Source organism: Leptodactylus fuscus, chromosome 9, assembly GCF_031893055.1.
Source record: "Leptodactylus fuscus isolate aLepFus1 chromosome 9, aLepFus1.hap2, whole genome shotgun sequence".
NCBI lineage: Eukaryota > Metazoa > Chordata > Amphibia > Anura > Leptodactylidae > Leptodactylus > Leptodactylus fuscus.
In genome coordinates this window covers 8332003-8359528 of record NC_134273.1, presented here as the reverse complement: position 1 = coordinate 8359528, position 27526 = coordinate 8332003, and the positions used below count along the sequence as shown (strand labels likewise).

Genomic DNA, 27526 nt, shown 5'->3' with positions numbered 1-27526 from the left:
ATAGTAGTTATATTCTTGTACATAGGAGCAGTATTATAGTAGTTATATTCTTGTACATAGGAGTAGTATTATAGTAGTTATATTCTTGTACATAGGAGTAGTATTATAGTAGTTATATTCTTGTACATAGGAGCAGTATTATAGTAGTTATATTCTTGTACATAGGAGGTAGTATTATAGTAGTTATATTCTTGTATATAGGAGTAGTATTATAGTAGTTATATTCCTGTACATAGGAGTAGTATTATAGTAGTTATATTCTTGTACTTACAGGCAGTATTATAATAGTTATATTCTTGTACATATGAGTAGTATTATAGTAGTTATATTCTTGTACATAGGAGGTAGTATTATAGTAGTTATATTCTTGTACATAGGAGTAGTATTATAGTAGCTATATTCTTGTACATAGGAGTAGTATTATAGTAGTTATATTCTTGTACATAGGAGGTAGTATTATAGTAGTTATATTCTTGTACATAGGAGTAGTATTATAGTAGTTATATTCTTGTACATAGGAGGTAGTATTATAGTAGTTATATTCTTGTACATAGGAGCAGTATTATAGTAGTTATATTCCTGTACATAGGAGTAGTATTATAGTAGTTATATTCTTGTACATAGGAGGTAGTATTATAGTAGTTATATTCTTGTACATAGGAGCAGTATTATAGTAGTTATATTCCTGTACATAGGAGTAGTATTATAGTAGTTATATTCTTGTACATAGGAGCAGTATTATAGTAGTTATATTCTTGTACATAGGAGCAGTATTATAGTAGTTATATTCTTGTACATAGGAGCAGTATTATAGTAGTTATATTCTTGTACATAGGAGTAGTATTATAGTAGTTATATTCTTGTACATAGGAGTAGTATTATAGTAGTTATATTCTTGTACATAGGAGTAGTATTATAGTAGTTATATTCTTGTACATAGGAGTAGTATTATAGTAGTTATATTCTTGTACATAGGAGCAGTATTATAGTAGTTATATTCTTGTACATAGGAGTAGTATTATAGTAGTTATATTCTTGTACATAGGAGTAGTATTATAGTACAGTATATGTATAGTCCATGCTCTGGCGTTGATATCACCTATGGCTGCATTTACCCTCACAGCGTTAGATATATGCAGTAACAATGTGATTTCTGTGATCCATACAGATAAAGAGTTTTAGTTAAACATTCTGTTGAGCCTGTGGACTGGAGCTTTTATCGTCTCGCGTTCAGTCTCTACATGACTTGGACATATGGAGAATTTCTCACCCTTGGCCATCAAAGCATTTTCAGGGACATGTGAAATTGTTCCAGTTTTATATTTGCAGAGTAGTAATGGAATATATCTGTCATATTTGCCTTTGTCACATTTCTGCCATATGACATTCCAGTGCGATATATTGTGGACTTACAGACCCCTCTATATAGCAACACAATGTGCAGGTCTGAGACCTCACTGACAACCTGCAAACACTGGGCCTTGTGTGACGCAAATGTGAACCTTACCTGAGAATATTCTGCCGAACCAATGAAAACTTGGGGATGTTCTCATAATGTATAATATCGGTGTGCAGCGGAGGCTCCACCAGCAGGTACGGTCGGGTCAGCGAGGGGTGCATCAGTGTGTAACCTTGTGGGAATGAATTAGAGGAGTGGGGATTATGGCACGGTAAGAGGATTTATCATGACGTTCAAGTATTAGAGGATCCAACTCATGTGGTAGCTTCAGTGTATGAACTTTTCTAACACCCAACAGGGGGCGCCCAATGCGGTAAAATACAAACAGACTTCGAATCATCATATTTATGGTCTATGTTTGAACAAATATTAAGGTTATTTGTAAAATAAATACATAATATAATAATATATATAATAGACATTCACATGTAGGTAATCTTCATCTGTTACACAACCTATTCTCAAATATGTAGGAAATTCGGGGGTTAATAACAGAGTTGCCTCATTTAGGACCCTCCCCAGAGTGGAGAGCAGCTATAAAGAGCGTCTCCCACCCTGGAGGACCCGCCACATCCATGCACTGCACAAACATCCTTAATATTTCAATAGGAACAATGTAATACTGCCATTCCACCAGAGGTGGCACTGCAGGGAAACTGAACAGCTATGTGTGATGAAGCCTAATGGAGCATTTTTTATTTTTTACTTGTAAGTCGACCTGTTGCTGCAAACGATCCCTTTAACAAAAACGCCAGGGCCTGACAGCTGTAAAAGTGGTCTTAGATTTGAGTGCGTAAAATAACCACATGTTCCCGCGCCGCTCCCAGCGCTGACTGACTGTACTCTCAGCCAAGGTTGTAAAATCCCATTTAATGTGCCAAGCTCCTTGGCACCGCCGTCACCAACTTGTTTATCTTACAGGTTGGTCCAACTGCTATTTGATCTCCGATCATTTCTTTTTTTTTTTCTTTTCGGAGACACTTCATATTTATCTGTTTCGTGGCCAAAAATGTGCAGTTGCGAGGCTACTTCAGGATAGCCTGCCATTCTCTGCAGGTCGCTGTTTATTGTTACAGGCAGACGTAAGCCCTGGAATGAGCACAACACGGAGCCTCGCAAAGGGTTACAACACTGCAATGGTATGCCCTGCCTTTGCACATCCTGCCCGCCGCACTACAAAGATACCTTTGTTATCTATGAGGAACGTGTACGAGGCCAGAGAGTCCTGGTAGTAGGTAACGTCCTCCAGGATGTAAGCCAGGTTAACGTCTACACCCACGATTCCCAGGAGAAGGTTCCCAAAATAACACGGCTTGCTGACGGTCATAATCAGACCTAAAACACAGGGAGGGAAGGGGTTAAAGGGAACAGGAGGGAAAATTTACACAAACGATAGTAAAATTAATGGTGACGACACTTGTGCAACTTGTGCGCGACCTTTTTACTGCTGCATAATACCGGGTAAGTAAGACACAGGTGACTAGTGACCAAAATCCTACAGGTTTGGATGTTCTGCGACGGTCACGTTGCAGTCACATGAGGTCACATGTTGAAATGCATCATCATCAAGATGCACCAAAATTTTTGTGCAGTGACTTTTTGTCGCCGTGCAGCCCAAGCTTAAGACATCTTGTGTGAAAATAATTTCCAGGCACCTCTATGAAGTGGAATTGCAAAATGTGAGTAATTTGGTGGCAACTTTTATTTTTTTCCATAATAGACTTTAATGGAAGTCGTACAGGACTGCAACTCGCATACAAAAACGTCTGCAACGTGATTGTTTTTACAGCTCTAAACCCGTAAGTCACACAAGTATTTTAGTCGTGCAATCTTATGCCGTGCGATACAGGGCGCAGTGTAACCTTAGCCTGAACACCGTTGTGTGACTTATTGCAATGTTAGAAAAATCAATCAAGTCGTAGATATGTGGCATGCAACTTCTACTGAAGTCTATGGTAGAAAAGACAAATGTGACTTGTAGTTATCATCTTGCTATGTTGCAATGAGACATCAGAGAGATGCACGGAAACAATTGTATGATTTTTTTTTGTTGCACAACAAATGTTGCCATGTAGTCCAAAGAAACCTTACAGGGGTTACAATCATTGTAATGTTTGGCAACATTTTTCGTTATTTCTGCTTACTGTCATTCAGAGGCTGAAGACTTGCCTTGGACACAACACCAGTTTGTTACAATGTATCAGTGAAGGTGAGAGCCATCTGTCCTGGAGTTCTAATCTGTGCTGGATACACAGGTCAGTGGTCCCTGTAATACCAGGAAACTCAGAGAAAAGGGGGAGATGTTCTCTAGACTCTTGGAAGATCCAGCAATTCTCCCGGAGAGACCGCCATGCCCCAGTTCCTGCCCTCCCCTATACTACAGGGCACCAGAACAGGTCAGCAGTTGCCAGTCAGCACCATTCTTTACACTGCAGGCTGCCCTCAGAAAGCTGAGAAATGGTCCTTTTATAATATGCAAGAAATAAGACAGATGTTACAGACAATGACTACTCACACTGCTTCCACGCCACTTAAAGACAGAAAAGTCAGAATAGGAAAAAAAAAAAAATCCCCCAGTTATGTAGACTTACCGTCACCCATCTCGTCCGAGTACGGAAGGCTGAACACGGCCTCGTCGATCATGCGGTTTGGAAGGTTGGTATAAAATCTTCCCACCGTCGTCTCCAGGTTGCTGAGCTGATTTAGGACCATCATGCTCCCCTTGGTGACGGGAAGTCCATTCTTATCAGAAAAACCGTACTTTGCCGAATTCTGTTCTGCTAGGTCACGGAGGAACGCCAACTCCTTCAGACCGGTGACCCCCTCTAATAACAAGCATGTCAAGAAAAAACGTCAGATCCTGGACGGTAATCTAGCAGATTTTCTATAGTCTATAGAATTATCCAAGACCGTGAAACGCGGAAGTAAAAAATGATGAAAAGGTAAAAAATTTGACACCATTTTTAGGCTTCTGCTATGCAATTTATGTAACCTCGGCTACCCCTATTACAATATGGCGGATCGGTCTCACCGTTCATAATGGCGTACGTCAGGATCATGACGGAATTATTCAGCTGACTGTTCTCTTCATTTATGATTCGCAGGGTGGACTTCTTATCCTCCTCGGAGGAATCCTTGGAGGTGATTCCAGAAGACAGATAGATGATCACCATGTCCGTGTCTGGGGAAGAGAGAGAAGGACAAGTCTCACAATGTCATCCAATACAATTCAAGAAGCCTAAAATTAGTGATTAACACTTTCTTACTGTAGCTTTCTTAATTCTATTTTCTGTCCCTGATTATGGGGGCGGCCATCTTACCTGAGCTTTTCCGCTGCTCTGTTAACAGCATTTAATGATCTGCTTTACAGCACAGTCATGGCCATAGGCAGTAATAATTTGGAGCTGACTCATTGAGGTCTATGTGAGAGCGTTCCCTGTGCAGGGAGGGGGGAGGAGATAAGCCATAACATCATCTATTGTCAGGAGTGATGTAATAATGGTCAGTAGTGTTATCTATAGAAGTGTTATTTTCCATTGTAATCCTGAGGTGATTGCAAAAAAAAAAAGAAAAACCCTCAGATTATTATTAGGGTTAGTAGTCAGAATTAAAATTATATATATATAATACACACACACATACATTCACACAGATATCATATATAATCTAATTAGGTATATTTTATAACAAGGTTTGGTTCACAAATAGATTGTTTCCTGGCAAAACATCCCCTTTAAGTAAATGTCATTTTAGGAATATATATCTCTATAACACATTGGCCCAGACACCCACCAAATAAACGAAGGTAAGAATATCGCCGCGAACCTCTGCCAAATGGATATTTTCCTTCCTTAAGTAATAGGGGATCAAAATGGGAAAAAAAAAATCATGTTGGCCGGATCCCAACGCGTGGAGGATTTGCCAAGATAAAGCCAAAATGCAGGATGCTGGGAAAACAGATTCTCCCCCAAAGAACAATAGGAGTCCGGCCTAAAACATCCGCTCTTATTGGTAACATGAGAGGGTGCAACAAGAGCTCCAAAACCATAAATAATACATATACACACTATACATACATATGCAAAAAATTAGGCCAATAACCACACCCGATGAGGATATACAAGGACGCCGCTGATCGGTATCACAGCCGGGCTTCACACAATATCGATTTTATAGGCAGCCTGCAAACAGTCCAGGCAATGTCTGTCTGTGTCTCTACACGGCCTGCAACACGTACATTGTTTTATTATAAACCCCATAGGGGAGGGACTCAGGCCACAAATATATAATATGTCTCTATTAATACGTCTGCTTCATTATTACAAGCGGTCTCGAGTTCATGCATCGGGGACTAGTTTAGGGGTAACGTCACCCCAGTGAGATCTGTAGTCGTGGTATCCATACACCAGACAATGGCTGACATTTATTAGTGACTGTGGAGTGTTTAACCTCAATGTCTACAATAGTGGCGACACATAAAATAATGGAATTACCAGAAAATCTGTAAAAAGCTGAATGACAACCAATATGACAAGCCTGCAAAACGGAGGGGGGGTATTAGAAATAGAAAATACCTCAGACCTGTTCTGGCTTACAAAAGAAAAGGAAAATAACTACTATAATACTGCCCCCTATGTACAAGAATATAACTACTATAATACTACTCCTATGTACAAGAATATAACTACTATAATACTGCCCCCTATGTACAAGAATATAACTACTATAATACTACTCCTATATACAAGAATATAACTACTATAATACTACCTCCTATGTACAAGAATATAACTACTATAATACTACTCCTATATACAAGAATATAACTACTATAATACTACTCCTATATACAAGAATATAACTACTATAATACTACCTCCTATGTACAAGAATATAACTACTATAATACTACCTCCTATGTACAAGAATATAACTACTATAATACTACTCCTATATACAAGAATATAACTACTATAATACTACTCCTATGTACAAGAATATAACTACTATAATACTACCTCCTATGTACAAGAATATAACTACTATAATACTACTCCTATGTACAAGAATATAACTACTATAATACTACTCCTATGTACAAGAATATAACTACTATAATACTACTCCTATGTACAAGAATATAACTACTATAATACTACCTCCTATGTACAAGAATATAACTACTATAATACTGCTCCTATGTACAAGAATATAACTACTATAATACTGCTCCTATGTACAAGAATATAACTACTATAATACTACCTCCTATGTACAAGAATATAACTACTATAATACTACCTCCTATGTACAAGGATATATCTACTATAATACTACTCCTATATACAAGAATATAACTACTATAATACTACCTCCTATGTACAAGAATATAACTACTATAATACTACTCCTATATACAAGAATATAACTACTATAATACTGCTCCTATGTACAAGAATATAACTACTATAATACTACCTCCTATGTACAAGAATATAACTACTATAATACTACCTCCTATGTACAAGAATATAACTACTATAATACTACCTCCTATGTACAAGAATATAACTACTATAATACTACTCCTATGTACAAGAATATAACTACTATAATACTGCTCCTATGTACAAGAATATAACTACTATAATACTACCTCCTATGTACAAGAATATAACTACTATAATACTACCTCCTATGTACAAGGATATATCTACTATAATACTACTCCTATATACAAGAATATAACTACTATAATACTACCTCCTATGTACAAGAATATAACTACTATAATACTACTCCTATATACAAGAATATAACTACTATAATACTACTCCTATGTACAAGAATATAACTACTATAATACTACCTCCTATGTACAAGAATATAACTACTATAATACTACCTATGTACAAGAATATAACTACTATAATACTACTCCTATGTACAGGAATATAACTACTATAATACTACTCCTATGTACAAGAATATAACTACTATAATACTACCTATGTACAAGAATATAACTACTATAATACTACTCCTATGTACAGGAATATAACTACTATAATACTGCTCCTATGTACAAGAATATAACTACTATAATACTGCTCCTATGTACAAGAATATAACTACTATAATACTGCTCCTATGTACAAGAATATAACTACTATAATACTACTCCTATGTACAAGAATATAACTACTATAATACTGCTCCTATGTACAAGAATATAACTACTATAATACTACCTCCTATGTACAAGAATATAACTACTATAATACTACCTCCTATGTACAAGGATATATCTACTATAATACTACTCCTATGTACAAGAATATAACTACTATAATACTACCTCCTATGTACAAGAATATAACTACTATAATACTACTCCTATATACAAGAATATAACTACTATAATACTACCTCCTATGTACAAGAATATAACTACTATAATACTACTCCTATGTACAAGAATATAACTACTATAATACTACTCCTATATACAAGAATATAACTACTATAATACTACCTCCTATGTACAAGAATATAACTACTATAATACTACTCCTATATACAAGAATATAACTACTATAATACTGCTCCTATGTACAAGAATATAACTACTATAATACTACCTCCTATGTACAAGAATATAACTACTATAATACTACCTCCTATGTACAAGAATATAACTACTATAATACTGCTCCTATGTACAAGAATATAACTACTATAATACTACCTCCTATGTACAAGAATATAACTACTATAATACTGCTCCTATGTACAAGAATATAACTACTATAATACTACCTCCTATGTACAAGAATATAACTACTATAATACTACCTCCTATGTACAAGAATATAACTACTATAATACTACTCCTATGTACAAGAATATAACTACTATAATACTACTCCTATATACAAGAATATAACTACTATAATACTACCTCCTATGTACAAGAATATAACTACTATAATACTACTCCTATATACAAGAATATAACTACTATAATACTGCTCCTATGTACAAGAATATAACTACTATAATACTACCTCCTATGTACAAGAATATAACTACTATAATACTACCTCCTATGTACAAGAATATAACTACTATAATACTACTCCTATGTACAAGAATATAACTACTATAATACTGCTCCTATGTACAAGAATATAACTACTATAATACTACCTCCTATGTACAAGAATATAACTACTATAATACTACCTCCTATGTACAAGGATATATCTACTATAATACTACTCCTATATACAAGAATATAACTACTATAATACTACCTCCTATGTACAAGAATATAACTACTATAATACTACTCCTATATACAAGAATATAACTACTATAATACTACTCCTATGTACAAGAATATAACTACTATAATACTACCTCCTATGTACAAGAATATAACTACTATAATACTACCTATGTACAAGAATATAACTACTATAATACTACTCCTATGTACAGGAATATAACTACTATAATACTACTCCTATGTACAAGAATATAACTACTATAATACTACCTATGTACAAGAATATAACTACTATAATACTACTCCTATGTACAGGAATATAACTACTATAATACTGCTCCTATGTACAAGAATATAACTACTATAATACTGCTCCTATGTACAAGAATATAACTACTATAATGCTTCTATGTACAAGAATATAACTACTATAATACTACTCCTATGTACAAGAATATAACTACTATAATACTACTCCTATGTGCAAGAATATAACTACTATAATACTGCTCCTATGTATAAGAATATAACTACTATAATACTACTCCTATGTACAAGAATATAACTACTATAATACTACCTCCTATGTACAAGAATATAACTACTATAATACTGCTCCTATGTACAAGAATATAACTACTATAATACTGCTCCTATGTACAAGAATATAACTACTATAATACTACTCCTATGTACAAGAATATAACTACTATAATACTACTCCTATGTACAAGAATATAACTACTATAATACTACCTCCTATGTACAAGAATATAACTACTATAATACTACCTCCTATATACAAGAATATAACTACTATAATACTACCTCCTATGTACAAGAATATAACTACTATAATACTACTCCTATGTATAAAAATATAACTACTATAATACTACCTCCTATGTACAAGAATATAACTACTATAATACTACTCCTATGTACAAGAATATAACTACTATAATACTACTCCTATGTACAAGAATATAACTACTATAATACTGCTCCTATGTATAAGAATATAACTACTATAATACTACTCCTATGTACAAGAATATAACTACTATAATACTGCTCCTATGTATAAGAATATAACTACTATAATACTACCTCCTATGTACAAGAATATAACTACTATAATACTACCTCCTATGTACAAGGATATATCTACTATAATACTACTCCTATATACAAGAATATAACTACTATAATACTACCTCCTATGTACAAGAATATAACTACTATAATACTACTCCTATATACAAGAATATAACTACTATAATACTACTCCTATGTACAAGAATATAACTACTATAATACTACCTCCTATGTACAAGAATATAACTACTATAATACTACCTATGTACAAGAATATAACTACTATAATACTACTCCTATGTACAGGAATATAACTACTATAATACTGCTCCTATGTACAAGAATATAACTACTATAATACTGCTCCTATGTACAAGAATATAACTACTATAATACTACTATGTACAAGAATATAACTACTATAATACTTCTATGTACAAGAATATAACTACTATAATACTTCTATGTACAAGAATATAACTACTATAATACTACTCCTATGTACAAGAATATAACTACTATAATACTGCTCCTATGTACAAGAATATAACTACTATAATACTACTCCTATGTACAAGAATATAACTACTATAATACTACCTCCTATGTACAAGAATATAACTACTATAATACTGCTCCTATGTACAAGAATATAACTACTATAATACTGCTCCTATGTACAAGAATATAACTACTATAATACTACTCCTATGTACAAGAATATAACTACTATAATACTACTCCTATGTACAAGAATATAACTACTATAATACTACCTCCTATGTACAAGAATATAACTACTATAATACTACCTCCTATGTACAAGAATATAACTACTATAATACTACTCCTATATACAAGAATATAACTACTATAGTACTACTCCTATGTACAAGAATATAACTACTATACTACTACTCCTATGCACAAGAATATAACTACTATAATACTGCTCCTATGTATAAGAATATAACTACTATAATACTGCTCCTATGTATAAGAATATAACTACTATAATACTACTCCTATGTACAAGAATATAACTACTATAATACTGCTCCTATGTATAAGAATATAACTACTATAATACTACTCCTATGTACAAGAATATAACTACTATAATACTGCTCCTATGTATAAAAATATAACTACTATAATACTACCTCCTATGTACAAGAATATAACTACTATAATACTACTCCTATGTACAAGAATATAACTACTATAATACTACTCCTATGTACAAGAATATAACTACTATAATACTGCTCCTATGTATAAGAATATAACTACTATAATACTACTCCTATGTACAAGAATATAACTACTATAATACTGCTCCTATGTATAAGAATATAACTACTATAATACTACTCCTATGTACAAGAATATAACTACTATAATACTACCTCCTATGTATAAGAATATAACTACTATAATACTGCTCCTATGTACAAGAATATAACTACTATAATACTGCTCCTATGTATAAGAATATAACTACTATAATACTACTCCTATGTACAAGAATATAACTACTATAATACTACTCCTATGTACAAGAATATAACTACTATAATACTACTCCTATGTACAAGAATATAACTACTATAATACTGCTCCTACAAAACTAATAATAATCATAATCCTAGCCTATGTACAAGTGTCCTATAAGTTGGCGCCATGCTTCTCTTACAGGCGAATCTTCCGCATGTTCTTGGGAATCTTCATATGTCGGTGTAATGACTGTGCTCTCTGTTTGCTGAGACTGACAGTGAGTTTACAAACTGCAAATCCTGCCAATTAATGTCGCAACGTACCGGGAGGGTAAACAGTGCCCGGGAGCCTCTCAACCCGGACCTGGCACGAGATGAGAGAGTCTCAGACTGCATTGTGTGAAGACGTTTCCTTCTGCAAACATTTAAGAAGCATGTGGATTTGTAGCCGTCTTCCCTCTAACGAGAAGCATTGTTATATGGCAGTAGAATATCCACGTGTGTAATAGGACAGTGCGGGCTATTTATAGGAGTATATAGTAATCCCAGTAGCAGAATACACATAGTACTAGTGGTAATAATAAAAAGAACATTCATAACACCTATAGATAACAGGAGTCTGAGGGAAGGATTCTGTTATTGCTGTATTTCTGTACATAGTATCAAGATGGAGAGAAGACGCCTGAGCTACTTACTTCATCGATTTTTATTTTTATACATATTCTTGTATATTGTACGGTTATTTATGGTTACATTTGCCTATTTTAAACTAGTTTTATATATTTTATATTTACTTATTTTTTCTTAGAATTATTTTATATTTAGGTCTTTAATATTTTGGAATATATCAGATCATTTACTTATTTATTGCAGCTTTTTTTTTCCCTATTTTACAAAGTTATTTTTAGATGTTCTATTTACTGCTGCTATTTTGTAATTTTTTTTATATTTTTTTTTTAATAAGTTTTATTATTTGCAGATTTCTTATTTTTTAATATATTGCTGCTATTTTTGTATATTTAATATATTATTTTCTAATATATTTACAGATTTGTTATTTTTGAATATATTATTGCTATTTTTCTATATTTTATAATTTTTGGTTATTTATTGCTGCAATTTTTGTATATTTAATATATTGTTATTTTTAATAGATTATTTACAGATGTTATTTTTGAATATATTCATTGCTATTTTTGTATATTTTATATAGTGTTATTTTTGAACGTTATATTATTTGCAGATTTGTTATTTTTTTTTGTCCATGTTCTATCATTTTTTGCTGTTACGTTGTACATCTTAGATATTTTTTTCCCCAAAAAAACATCCTTACTTGGTTGGAGTCTGGTGCTGTTATTGGTGCTCCTTATCAGCTGGAAGGCCTTCTGAAATCCGAGGGCGTGCTGGGTGGGGCCGTCTGAGGCCTTGATGCTTCCTACGAAGCTGCCCATCTCTCTCTTGGTCTCGCTGGTGGCCGGGGACAGGAAGGTCTTATAACACTGGTCCAGGGAGCAGGTTCTCACCACGTCGGCCACGGTCAGGACAGAAATCTGGAAGAGACAGAAGATTCCATGATTCCAGCAGAAGAGGATGGAAAGCTCGTGCGGCCGCGCAGCTGACCTTGTGAAAACATTTGTCTACATTGTTATTCCTCTTCACACCCAAAGTCCAGAGGAATATTCCTGTATTATTTCTAGGCCGTATGGAGATTGCAGATGTGCCGCACGCTCTCTGCTCCGCTGCCAAGGTCTGAATTATCTCTAAACATTTTGCTTGCTTTTTTATTTAGCCGGTATTTTACTTGACAGCGATCCCAACATTTGTAAAACGTCTTTTCTATCGCCATACGGCTGACACTCAACCAGACGTTGTGTCACACAGCCGGTGCTGTAGGTCAGAAGACATGGAGGCTTCTGCTAAGGGCTAAAGAGCAATTGCACCTGAATCCAGTAGGTGGTGCAGTGCGAATTCTCAGGTTTCTATCCCAAACACAACACTAAAAGTGAATGGAGGTCTTTGTCTAAAGCTGAGCTGCAATACCAGACGCTGCCACATGGATAACAGAGGCGCTGTTTATGGAAAGCAGGCCTGTAGCTTAAAGGGGTTTTAGGGACTGTTGATGGTGTACAATTAATCCAGGAACCCGGTGCACATAAGAAAAGGAGAAGTGGAGACCAATAGGGATCAGGAGCTGTCACCATAGCAGTAACACTCCCGGTGCTCACTGGGATGCATTGGTTACCCCATACGAGTGCAAAACGTGTGGAAGTGCTTCACAAAAAGAAAAGACGTGGTCAATAGCAATCTCTATCCTAATGGTAGGCCCTGTTTCAATCCTGGACCACTAGATAACCCTCGGCAAGAATGAGGGTGACCGGTCAATGTTCCCTGTACGGGTGGGTGGCTAGCCACGAGTTCACCGGCGTGTGCACGCATAACCAGAGGAGCAGATACGTACAGAGCACGCCTGAGAAGTGTTATTAGATATCGCTCACCTTATCGCAGATCTGCAGGGTTACGACCTAAACCAAAATCACGATTAATTGGACATGTTATGATTAATGAGCTATTTTAGGCTACGCCGCCATTCACACACCACACCGCCATTCACACGCCACCAAGTCCTAGCAGTGTATATAGTATATACTATAAGGGAACCCTATGTGCAACAGTGTGGAAAATACCTATAGCTGTACTCCTAGTATGTACTGTATACACTGTCACTACAGTATATACACAGAACCGTACACATGGCTGCCCCTATAATATAATACGCACTCCGCTACCCTAACACTATATACTGTACACAGTTTGTATACTGCATTGCTGTGTACAATGTACACTGTAAGTATAGCAATGTGTACGACACAGTATACAGTATATACTAAACAGTACAGTATACAATGCTTTCCTCACTGTATATAATAAGGAGAGCAGTGAGCCTCATAGTATTAGGACAGCACAGTATACAGTATATAGAGGTGCGGGCTGTGTGATGTTGCGGTTATTTCCTATAAGGTGGGCACTCCGGGCAGGCTTTGTGTAACATATACCTGGAGTTACCATAGGATAGACCTCAGTCGTGTGAGTTTAATAAGGACCCTCACACCTATGAGTCCACTGCAGGGGGAGTGTTGCAGTCATCCCGTTCCAGGGCTCTGCATTGTCTCACAATGCCACTAGCTGTCGGACAAGTCCCTGTACACTATAGCACAGGCTAGCACAAAGTTAGCGACCTATCTGACAGCCAATGGATGTGATGGCAGTGACACTTCCCCTGTCGGGAGGACATAAGGGTTGATGGTTCTTAGGAGACGGACACAGCAGCCATCTATTCCGCCTACTGTACAAGTGAAACACAGCCTAACAAAATAAGCCACGTGCACAAGATCACGTTGGTTATATGGGTGGACGTTTAGCTTTGGTTATTATAGGGTTAATACTCCGGCCCTACCTTATCGTGCTCATCAATGGAGTTCAGGATAACCTGCGCGGCGTCTTTGGCGATCTGCAGTTGTGTCTCTGTGATCGATGCCCCGTGGTCCACGATGACGACGATGTGCTTAGACTGTGGCCTCACCGTGGAGACATAGATGGGTCTAAATGAGAAGGGGACATTTTTTTTTTAATTATTTTATTGACATCTGACACTGACAACCCACCGGATCTGAGCGCGGCAGATGGAGACGGCGCCTTACGGTTCAGGAGGACGCAGAAAGACCGAACCTTTGGATGTTTAGTGCTCACCCGGAATCTGCTATTCTCTCCTCGGATCGGCCACCGGTATGGTAAATAGGAGAAGCAGAAAGAACAGGGGCACGGGGCGCTGCTGGAGAGGAACTCAAAAACGAAGGTGATACTTGGTGTAGGCAGTACGGTTTTTATCACAACATAAAGCAAGACGTTGCAATGCTGTACATATTCATGGCTAGAATATGCCACCTCTTTATGATTGCAATGCTGTACTGTACTGAAGGGTAAAAACAGCCGAGAATGAAGCAGGGGAACCCAGAGGTCACCATTACTATCTTCGAGCATCAGTTTGGAGTTCCAGCTCAGCAGCGCCCCCTAAGACCTGTTCTCTTAGTTTCTGCATTCCTAAACAGATCTAACTGTAATAAATGAAGAGTCGCATACTAAACACTGAAGGTGTCAGACCCTCCATTACCAGGACCAGGAGACATTTGTAGACATCTGGACAGACCCCAAACCTGGAACATCGCTAGTGGATGCTCTGAGAATTGTTTAGATCTATTAAATGTGCTTTAGATCTGTCCAATCTGATTGCATCGTGCACAACGACAAGATGTACGCAATGATGTCAGCAGTTCTTCTGAATGTCTGCACAGTAATGCATAGGATGCATAGGTTTGCATAGACTCATTTATGGAATAATGCAACATCTTAGCTGACCGCAACTTTGCCAGATGGCCATTTGTCTAGGACAGCAGAATTGTGAGAACAGGGTGCAGGTCTGAGTTACCCCCGATTCGGGGCCAGTTCTCATTAAGAGCCATCAGATTCCTTTCACACTAGAAACCAGTACCCAAGATGCAACCTGGTCAGTTCTTAAACTTCGTCTTTACGGCCGAGGAACAGCCGGGAGATGTCTTCATCAAGTCCTGTTTGGCTCCTCGCGCCTGGAGTGTTTCTGCCAAACAGTTTCAATGATGGCTCTCTAAGCCTCTTGGACAATGCGCGCTGTTTAGTTAAGCAGGGCTGGGAATTCGCCGTTGCTCCGAGATTTGGAGGGAGACAGATTTTGGGCCTTAATGATCTCTGGCTCGGTTGCTCTTTGTGTAAACTGCTGGGGCTGCACTCAGGCCTGGGCTGCACAGTCTGCCTGGTGGTGATGAGGGGGCTTTGACAGGGACTGGAGTAGGGGGCAGAAGAGGAATGTGCTTGAGACTAATCTCAGATGCTTGGTTACATAAACAGATTGTCAGATGGACGGCTGGACGGTGATGTATCGCACCCCCAGGACTCCTCTAGGAGTGGACTAGACCAACAGTATGCAAAGCGAGAGGCCCCTGTGAGCAGTGGGGAGCCCTTCCCCCACATGTGGACCATGGATTTCGCTTCAAGACCGTCCGAATCTGAAATATCAATTCCTCACAGTTTATAATGATTCTGCTTCAGGCTGCGAAAATATTCGACCTGAAAACTTGTCCTGTCCATCACTTGCACAGCTCAATGCAAAAGAAACCCCTGATACACTGTAACGAGGTCTGCAGAAGAGTGAACAGGACTAGCTCTTAGTAGTCATAACTGGTCAAGAACTGGAACATAAAGTGTATTGAGAAGTGTTAGAGACATTTTCTGCCTTCTATGGGTCTGATCTCTGGGACCCCCAATGATACTGGGAATAAAACGTACACCCCCCCCTGGATTAGCGCTACAGCCCCTTCACTGTTCTACTACTAACAAAGCTCTAGTCAAGTGGTTGCAGTTCCCTGCACAGTGGCTGGGGGCGCTGCTGTGCAGGAGAACAGTGCAGAGGTTGCAGCCCCTTCATCCCGCTGCTCAGACCCTCACTCAGCATAAAGTCATGCCATTTCCACACCCCTTTAATCCTGGGTCCTCCTGTACAGTAATATGTTGTCCTGGCTGTATTCTAATAACCAGGAAGAAGGACTGAGGGATCTCTTGGGTTACCCACCTGCTGCGATGCTCATAACTCCCTTTGCATCTGAACTTGTGCGCAGGAAAAACGGTAAAAATCCCTTCTTCGGAGCTGAAGTACTGCCACTTAATACCGGGGTTAGACTTCAGGTTGTCGGCAAGAACTGAAATACAAGCAGAGGAAAAAAAATAAGATTAGTAAGTAGGAAAAAAAAGGAACAATTCTAGAAAAATGGACAAGACTGGACTGTGATACTGTATGAAAGAAACCCGTGACTGCAGGATCCTAGGAAAGCTGGGTGACAACCCCCATAGGACATCTGCTGCCATTCAGGTTTCTCAAGAACCCTGGATATCAAAGCAGACTTTTCTGGAAATTGACAATTGCAACCATTTAAAGAGATTTTCCTGATCGTGGCATTCACAGCAGCACAGAGTGTTTCAGGAGAGGAGTGTGCCAACTTTGTAGGCGTCAGGGACCTGTCTAGGCATATAACTGTTTATATTCCTAGCTACGGTAGAATATGCCACCTCTTTATGACTGGTGCGGGTCTCCTCTGACCACTGGGACCACCGCCGACAATGAAGGCGAGAAGCTGCAGTTCCTCAGTACAACCAGAAGGGGCAGGAGTGCAGCTCTGCAGGGAAAGACCATAAAGGGGGCCGCTCCAGCTGGAGTGAAACTACAACTCCCAGCATGCATACTTGCTGTGCTTTTGTTGAGACTCCTATGGAAGAGAACGTAGCATGCTGGGAGTTGTAGTTTCCCCTGCACGGACATTGGGAGAAGCCTTTAAGGGCAGAGCACAATGAAGCAGCCTTGTAATTCACTGACTGGGATTGTACGGGGTCTGTTCTGAGTGAAGGAAGGCTGGGCGATGGGTTAGGGGTCTTGTGTGATACGCCTTACTGCAGTGCCGAATCTGCTACGACTCGTGGCGGCCATATTGTTTGCATAGGGTGATGGAGGTGAAGACAGCTCGGGCCTCGTTCGTTACAATGTAACCTTCTGCCTGTTCCTGTATCTTTATCCCCAGGAATGTTCACAGTGTGGCAAATATGGCATACCGCCCCTCCCCTCCCCTCCATGAACTAACACTGCTATATGGACAGTGAAAATAAACAGCAGGCGAGCGAGCGGTTGTTGACTAGCGGCACGCATTGTCTCAGACTTCAATCAGAATAATGCACCTCCATCTGGCCGCGGCCGCATTCCCAGTACATCAGTCCCACATTTCAGAACTTTTCATTTCCACGTTTCCTTCCTCCCTTCCTGTTCTGTGTACGGCTGTAATGCCAATTCTATAGAGTCGCTGAATAACAACTGGAAACCCGCAGTCGCCTCCTGCGCAATAATGTAAGACATGAACGCCGCAGGAAAAGAAAGGACTGAACTTCTGTCACTTGGGACTGAGCTGAGGGAAAGGACTTTTACCTGTTTGTTTCCAAAGATAAGCAGCAAGACCCGAGTGCAGACGCCGCCTGTCTCCTAGGAAATAACATGAAGGATATCACGCCAATGCCTTCTCCTGGAGACAACCCCTCTCCGCACACCCTATTAGAGTGCTCTGTACTATGCGCACCCCTTCTACTGGACTCCAGCTGATCAGCCAGTACTTGGGGGACACATACATTTGAATGGCTGCCATGTAATACTGCACTAGAGGGCAATAAGGGGGCATTATACTCTATGGAGGGCACTAAGGGGGCATTATACTGTGTAGAGCGCACTAAGGGGGCATTATACTCTATGGAGGGCACTAAGGGGGCATTATACTGTGTAGAGCGCACTAAGGGGGCATTATACTCTATGGAGGGCACTAAGGGGGCATTATACTGTATGGAGGGCACTAAGGGGGCATTATACTCTATGGAGGGCACTAAGCGGGCATTATACTCTATGGAGGGCACTAAGGGGGCATTATACTGTATGGAGGGCACTAAGGGGGCATTATACTGTGTGGAGAGGACTAAGGGGGCATTATACTCTATGGAGGGCACTAAGGGGGCATTATAGTCTATGGAGGGCACTAAGGGGGCATTATACTGTATGGAGGGCACTAAGGGGGCATTATACTCTATGGAGGGCACTAAGGGGGCATTATGCTGTATGGAGGGCACTAAGGGGGCATTATACTGTATGGAGGGCACTAAGGGGGCATTATACTCTATGGAGGGCACTAAGGGGGCATTATGCTGTATGGAGGGCACTAAGGGGGCATTATACTCTATGGAGGGCACTAAGGGGGCATTATACTGTATGGAGGGCACTAAGAGGGCATTATACTGTGTGGAGAGGACTAAAGGGGCATTATACTGTGTGGAGAGGACTAAGGGGGCATTATACTGTATGGAGGGAACTAAGGGGGCATTATACTGCATGCAGGGCACTAAGGGGGCATTATACTGCATGGAGGGCACTAAGGGGGCATTATACTCTATGGAGGGCACTAAGGGGGCATTACACTCTATGGAGGGCACTATACTCTATGGAGGGCACTAAGGGGGCATTATACTCTATAGGTACCCCCAGGTATAGCTTTACGACCACTAGTGGCCAACAAGCTGCGCAGGGAATGGCAACCAATACTAGTCATTTGGATGGGACTGGGCTCAGGTAGATATGCAGGGGATGGCTGTGGCATTGCTGTGCAGGAAACAATATGGCAGTACATACCGCTTTAATTGAATTTGCCCTAATACACGTGTGATGACCCCGGCAGCGGCGCAGTTTACGGCTTCCACTTAACATTATGTAACCACATGTCTGTTTATAGAAGTGCAGCGGAGACTGCGAAGAGGTTACAGAGGAAATGGTGCAGCCGCCTCCGACTGTCAGTCTGAATCTAGCAAACAGAGATAATCCTAGCGGAGGGAGCGTCACTCAGCGCCAAAATATTCCCTGCACCAGAGCGAGCCCCTCTATAAACATACAGGGCAGGCCTGACTGACGCCCATACAGATCCCCTGACACACACCACGGCAGACACACGGCCGGACTCGTCATATGATCCCCTGCCTGGGAACAGCTCATAAAGCCGCTTAATAGGACAAGCAACACTAAAACCCGATATCCCGAGACGCCTTTACCATGACAATGAGGGGAAAAACACCAAAACGAAAAAATATGAAGTGACACGTAACATAAGAGTGAAGAACGCCAAAAAAACTAAAGAGAGAAAAGCACCGCCACCATTGTACAGATGCCGTCCCCTATTACTTATTATGTGTCAGTATTTACTGCAGTTCTAGCATTCTGTTGGTGAATCAGGAAAGTCAGGCTGGATATGACTTTAGGTTTATGAACCGGATACACATATGTCGCTGCATGTCTACAGTAACATGATATAGTCCCTGCACTAGGGGGGCTCATTGTGAAGAGGATTTATATATTAATCTGTCCTATAATCGGATTCACATCTTATTATTATATTCTGTGTCTTTGTGTCTGAAGCTTTTTGTTTCCTTCACATCAGGAAGACGCTCTATAAATAAGCTGGTCCCAGTCTGCGAATGTCGACCTACCACACAAAAGACGCAGAAGACAACACCTATGAGCGGCTCAGCACTAAGCTCCGGTGTGTCAGGGCGCCCGAGATGAAAGGAGGAACAGAAAACCACAAGAAGGGCGAAATAAACCCGAATTATGGCAAAGCTTCAATAAGACATCACCTGACCATGAGAAAAGACGTGGAGAACGGAGATCGACTTATAGTACAGCAGGAATTATAGGGATATTACTGGAAATAGAGTATATACACAGAATAGAGAGCGCAGCTCTGGAGTATAATACAGGATAAGTAATGTAATGTATGTACACAGTGACTATACCAGCAGAATAGTGAGCGCAGCTCTGGAGTATAATACAGGATAAGTAATGTTATGTATGTACACAGTGACTGTACCAGCAGAATAGTGAGCGCAGCTCTGGAGTATAATACAGGATAAGTAATGTAATGTATGTACACAGTGACTGCACCAGCAGAATAGTGAGCGCAGCTCTGGAGTATAATACAGGATAAGTAATGTAATGTGTGTACACAGTGACTGTACCAGCAGAATAGTGAGCGCAGCTCTGGAGTATAATACAGGATAAGTAATGTAATGTATGTACACAGTGACTGCACCAGCAGAATAGTGAGCGCAGCTCTGGAGTATAATACAGGATAAGTAATGTAATGTATGTACACAGTGACTGTACCAGCAGAATAGTGAGCGCAGCTCTGGAGTATAATACAGGATAAGTAATGTATGTACACAGTGACTGCACCAGCAGAATAGTGAGCGCAGCACTGGAGTATAATACAGGATAAGTAATGTAATGTATGTACACAGTGACTGTACCAGCAGAATAGTGAGCGCAGCTCTGGAGTATAATACAGGATATGTAATGTATGTACACAGTGACTGCACCAGCAGAATAGTGAGCGCAGCTCTGGAGTATAATACAGGATAAGTAATGTAATGTATGTACACAGTGACTGTACCAGCAGAATAGTGAGCGCAGCTCTGGAGTATAATATAGGATATGTAATGTAATGTATGTACACAGTGACTGTACCAGCAGAATAGTGAGCGCAGCTCTGGAGTATAATACAGGATAAGTAATGTAATGTATGTACACAGTGACTGTACCAGCAGAATAGTGAGCGCAGCTCTGGAGTATAATACAGGATAAGTAATGTAATGTATGTACACAGTGACTGTACCAGCAGAATAGTGAGCGCAGCTCTGGAGTATAATACAGGATAAGTAATATAATGTATGTACACAGTGACTGTACCAGCAGAATAGTGAGCGCAGCTCTGGAGTATAATACAGGATATGTAATGTATGTACACAGTGACTGCACCAGCAGAATAGTGAGCGCAGCTCTGGAGTATAATACAGGATAAGTAATGTAATGTATGTACACAGTGACTGTACCAGCAGAATAGTGAGCGCGGCTCTGGAGTATAATACAGGATAAGTAATGTAATGTATGTACACAGTGACTGTACCAGCAGAATAGTGAGCGCAGCTCTGGAGTATAATACAGGATAAGTAATGTAATGTATGTACACAGTGACTGCACCAGCAGAATAGTGAGCGCAGCTCTGGAGTATAATACAGGATAAGTAATGTAATGTATGTACACAGTGACTGTACCAGCAGAATAGTGAGCGCAGCTCTGGAGTATAATACAGGATAAGTAATGTAATGTATGTACACAGTGACTGCACCAGCACAATAGTGAGCGCAGCTCTGGAGTATAATACAGGATAAGTAATGTAATGTATGTACACAGTGACTGTACCAGCAGAATAGTGAGCGCAGCTCTGGAGTATAATACAGGATAAGTAATGTATGTACACAGTGACTGCACCAGCAGAATAGTGAGCGCAGCTCTGGAGTATAATACAGGATAAGTAATGTAATGTATGTACACAGTGACTGTACCAGCAGAATAGTGAGCGCAGCTCTGGGGTATAATACAGGATAAGTAATGTAATGTATGTACACAGTGACTGCACCAGCAGAATAGTGAGCGCAGCTCTGGAGTATAATACAGGAAAAGTAATGTAATGTATGTACACAGTGACTGCACCAGCAGAATAGTGAGCGCAGCTCTGGGGTATAATACAGGATAAGTAATGTAATGTATGTACACAGTGACTGTACCAGCAGAATAGTGCGTGCAGCTCTGGAGTATAAAACCAGATAACTAATATTTTTATGCAGAAATTAATTTTTATGTTTTGCAGAATATTCCTATATGTACACTATAAGATGGCCCCCCTGGATGGTTATAGGTGGTAACATTCTCCTGCACTCGTCTCCCACCTCGGTCGCCTGTGTCTGACCCTCACGGATACATATTGTTAATCTGACCTCTCTTTATTAGTCGTTCTGTAAACATCATCCGTCACTTTTATTTATAGCGGTGAAGTGTTTACGGCCATGATGAGACCACTTTCTATCAGACTGACAGACAGATTGAAGTCGTGAACTCTGGATCTTGCAGTTCTATTATAAACAGTCTTGAAGTGCCTGGAGCGGCTCCTCGGCCATGTAAATACACAGCTAGTAATGGCTTATAGTAAATGAAGGTAATCCGAGCTAATGTACATATCAGCACTGAGCCAGAGCCAAGATCTTAGAATAAGAGAGGGGAGAAAAAATGAGATACTTGCTAGAGAAAATGAGAAGGAATCCCTGATGGGAAGGGGGCGATACAATCACGTAATGTCGCTTTCTAGTATGGAGAATAACTTCTATATTAGGGACAGGGCCGAACCAACCCGGGGAACAAAGCGCACAGCTCATGGGCTCAAGTGCTGGAGTTGCTTTCCTTGCTTGCTTTGACACTGTTTGTAGTCACCACTAGGGGGAGCTCGCTGGATACAGATCTATACAGTTCCCATTAAAGGGGTTGTTTTCCAGAGAGGATTTCTATATCTAAATCTGTACCTACCACACCGATCCCGTCCCCTATTTGGATGTCCTGTTGGTCCCTCGAAACACACAGGAATTACCGGGTGCAATAGTGACCTGCGGGCATTTCCTGTATGTCAAGATGTGATCAAGAGGCAGAGACCAGAGGGAGACCTGGGTGGATTGGTGAGATACCATAATTTTTATGTTTTTATTTTTTAACCCATTTTGAGCCATAAACAAAACTTTCCCCTTCCTAAATAAACCCCCCTATACAATCTGTAAAAATAAAATACACATAGCGCCCCCTAGTAGCAGCTGTACATACAGCTCCATACAGATAACTTATAAATTTAAAGGGATTTTCCAGCTATAACCAAAGTTCAGTGAGGGTCGCGGGACCCCTGTGGATCAGCTCTGTAAGGCTATGTGACGCCACATTCATGGGTCACACGGCCCGATCACAGCTCGATCTCATTCAAATGGATAAGGCTGAGCTGCAATACCAAGCACAGCCACTATACAATGTACGGCGCTGCACTTGGAGAGTGCATGGCTCACCTGGACGCTGAGCCGTGGGGGTCCTGGGTGACGGGCCCGCCAATCTTCAATTGATTACCTATTCTCACAGCTGCCCTAATAACAACAATCACCATTCACTGCAGTCTATAGCACCCCGGTATACGTTGACCATACACATCAGACCAAACCTGCTGATTTTGGGCAGCCCAATGTGTATGGGGTACCACCACAGGCAGATAATGATATAGACAAGGTAGCGATACAGAACTGCTGTACCCCTAGGAGCTCCCACCTACCTGAATTGAGGTCCCGGCCGGGGTTGAACGCTCGACTGTTGACCATCGTGGACAATCGGTCACAACTGATCGTTTTGGAGACATTGGTGTTGAAGTTCCCGTCAAAGCTACGACAGAAGCGACAAAAACAAGGGGTTAATAAATCAGATTACAAAGCGGCCGTCTCGCAGGTGCACGTTTTATAGAAAAAAATAGTTTTGTGGTTCCAATTTTCAGGCTAAATTCTTATAATTTTTTTTCTTTTTACATTTAACCTCATTAAAACTAAATGGCACGGAAAATCCATTAAGCAAAAAAATCTGGACTGCGGCGGCGTGATGACGGTTTTCCACAAAAGCAATGGCAAAAATATTTTATACAAACATTCTACATAGGTCTTTAAACCTGGACGGTCAAGGAGAGTTTTATCCATTTTTTGCTGAACCCTGGTCCAAGCCTGAAGACCCTTCTAGTCATAAGACATTTGTATAAGGGTCAGAGCTCAGATTCTCCTGATACAAAGCACCAAAACTGCTGCATAGAGATAAAGTGATGCATTTCTAGCTGCCTGCGGCCACCACTAGAGGGAGCTTAGTGTATACTGGTTATGCACATGCTCAAAATTTTTGCATTAAGCTCCACCTAGTGGTGGCTTAAAGTATAGCACAATTTATCATTTATTTAAAGGGTTTGTCCAGGATTTAATTTTTTTTTTTTTTTTTTTAAGTATTTTAAGATCTAACCTGTTAGAATTTTTTTAAAAAAATCCTAACGATTGATGATCAATATTACAAAGGACTCCTTTATAAGAGCATGCACCATGACCCCCTACACTCAAGGGCATGAGAGGTCACAAACAGTGCAAATTCTGATCCGATCGACACTTTGGGCCATAAAATTAACCCTTATATGGCCAGAGCTAGCCAACCCATCTATCCCTAACCGCAGGGACCGGGGAAACAAGCAGCCTATAATAGTCATTATTTGATGAAGCGACAAACTATCTCGCAATCCTAGCCGAGGATGGTCGCAGCATGACAAAAACACACACAGGGAGAGGCGGCTTGTAGTACAAAACGCAGCCGAGCACCGCCATCAATTAGACGGCGCGGAACAGGAGGATGAATGGATTGCGACGGGCCCCAGTACACACAATGTAAACCAACGCACCGGCTGCAAAACAAGGAAAATCTCCCGGCTTCAAAGCCTGCAAAAACAGCAGGACGCTTCCCCCAAAGAGTTAAAATAAAAAACATTGCAAGTGGTGGACGGCGAGTTTTTTTTTTTTTCTTGCTGCGGGGAAACACACAAACAAAATGACATGGAGACGACGGCCTTAAAAAACAACCGCAGAAGTAGAGGGAAAAAAAAAAACACATTTACTTGACTGTAATTGGTTTCTTCACCGACTTTCTGGAGATCAAAAAGCCGCCTGAAATTCATTTTCAAGGGAAGTTGCATTTAGAAGAAAAAAAATAAGAGAGGAAAGTAATGGAAGAGGGAAAGAGAAAGTGCCTTCTGGATCCACTTTAATGAAAAAACTGATCGAAACTGCCTCCCAAGGGAGAAAACAGCGCGGTGACTCCCACTTTGATCTGCTCCCCATGGAGATATCCGCTCCCCTCTGTAGCTTGCAAGATGCCGGCGTGATTGACAGGTGCTCTGATGTGCTGCGCGCTTTGAACTTCAGACACTTAATTCCCATCAGACTGCAGTCATTTTTATTCTTCCTCAACAGGATTTACAAGCTGGAGATCAGCAGAGCAGAGGATGAAATAAGGTTTGCCGGAGCTTTGAATCTCACATCAAGCCCCAACTCACTTCTACGCACGCCGGCACTGATGTGGCCTCAATTCACTCGGAAAACCACCGATTTAAAAATTTTTGGGAAAAAAAATTATATTATATATGCTACTAATATTATAAAGGTGAAGGTTTGTGTGTTTGGATGTTTGTTTCCAAATCACGCCGAAGGGCCCCAACGGATGACAGTGAAAATTCACACCTACCTCCAATGGCACCTGGAAAGAAAGATAGGCGCATAAACATCACCGTAGGAAGGCGCGTTCTCCAAGAGCAAGCCCCGAAAGCACGGCCGGCGGAAGCTGAAGGACCTGCGATGATGTAATCGCAGCCATGCAAACCGTTACCCCATTGGACCATGCGAAGGGGACGGTGCTGTGAAGGCTTAGGCCGGCCGAGGACCCTTCACGCCAATCTGACATTGGACCGGCCGATACAGGGGGCAGAGCTACAGCAGCTCACCTGGGGCGCCGTGCGACAAGAGCAACGTTGGGTTGCATATGCGGGCTCCCGGCTTCGGAAAAGGCCGGCGAACATCGATAAGTCCGGCCAGAGCCCCAGGAACTGGCACATACCTTCCCAAAGCGGCGTCTACCCACGGCGCCCTGTGCATGGCTGTAGCTGCTGCGGGGCAGGGGAAGTGGGAGGGGAGGCCGGGGTGTTGGGGGAGGCAGGGTTTCATGGTAGGGGGAGAAAAGGGAGGCAGGGGTGGCGGCAAGGCAATAGGGGAGGGGCCAGGTGGGTGGCACAAGGGAGGGAGGGGGTCGCGGACAAAGTCGCTGGTAATGCTATATAGATAGATAGATAGATAGATAGATAGATAGATAGATAGATACGCATACACGCACACAAACTACGGCTGCACATAACAATACTAAAAAAAAGCAGGCTTAGGGTGGGCTCAAGGCTCACACGGCTTCAGGAATTAGAAGCCGAATTGTTTCTAATTCCGTGGTGGTTTCCGCTGCTGAATTTCCCCATTTCTGCACAGGCCGTTTGGTATTTTTCTGCCTCTCATTCACTTCAGTGGGGGTTAGATCATGTTCACACGGCAGAATTTGCAAATTCCACTGAAGAATCCACTGCGGAATTTGGTCAAAATTACCGGGTAGAATCCGCCTGAAGATTTAGCACAACAATTTTTCGATAGCTGAAAACAAAAATCAGTGTCTACATCCTATTGGAATCAATATTGGCGGGTTTCAGGAGGAATTTCGAGCAGATTTTGAGGAAGAATCCAAGTGAACATGTCCTTAGGTCAGAAAGTAAAATTGCTGATACAATGTAGCAAACGGTAATAATCGCTTAATTCTATAGGTAACAACCAGGATGATTAGGGAACCGTCACACGAGAATAAACCAATGTGTGATCCTCCAGAAGTAACCAGAGCTTGTACACAGCCACAGGTCAGCGAACAGATTAGCAGCAAGCCTCACGGTTTCTGCACATGCGCAGCTTTCCCTCAGTCACTTCTATAGGAATCTTGAAAACCACAACTTGTGTTTCCGACCAATGAAGAGATTTGAAATGAAATGAGTAATCTAG

General features: G+C 40.4%; 1 protein-coding gene across 1 annotated transcript in view; it reads right to left on the bottom strand.

The window, feature by feature from the left end:
* The window catches only part of CACHD1 (cache domain containing 1), a 95025-nt gene that overhangs the window by 16030 nt on the left and 51469 nt on the right, over positions 1 to 27526 (bottom strand). The window contains exons 4-11 of the mRNA XM_075287938.1: positions 24199 to 24305; positions 17004 to 17130; positions 14799 to 14943; positions 12678 to 12894; positions 4491 to 4640; positions 4051 to 4284; positions 2645 to 2794; positions 1508 to 1631 (exon numbers count right to left, since the gene is read on the bottom strand). Coding sequence (XP_075144039.1) covers positions 1508 to 1631; positions 2645 to 2794; positions 4051 to 4284; positions 4491 to 4640; positions 12678 to 12894; positions 14799 to 14943; positions 17004 to 17130; positions 24199 to 24305 — 1254 coding nt within the window. The remainder of the gene's footprint in view (positions 1 to 1507; positions 1632 to 2644; positions 2795 to 4050; positions 4285 to 4490; positions 4641 to 12677; positions 12895 to 14798; positions 14944 to 17003; positions 17131 to 24198; positions 24306 to 27526) is intronic.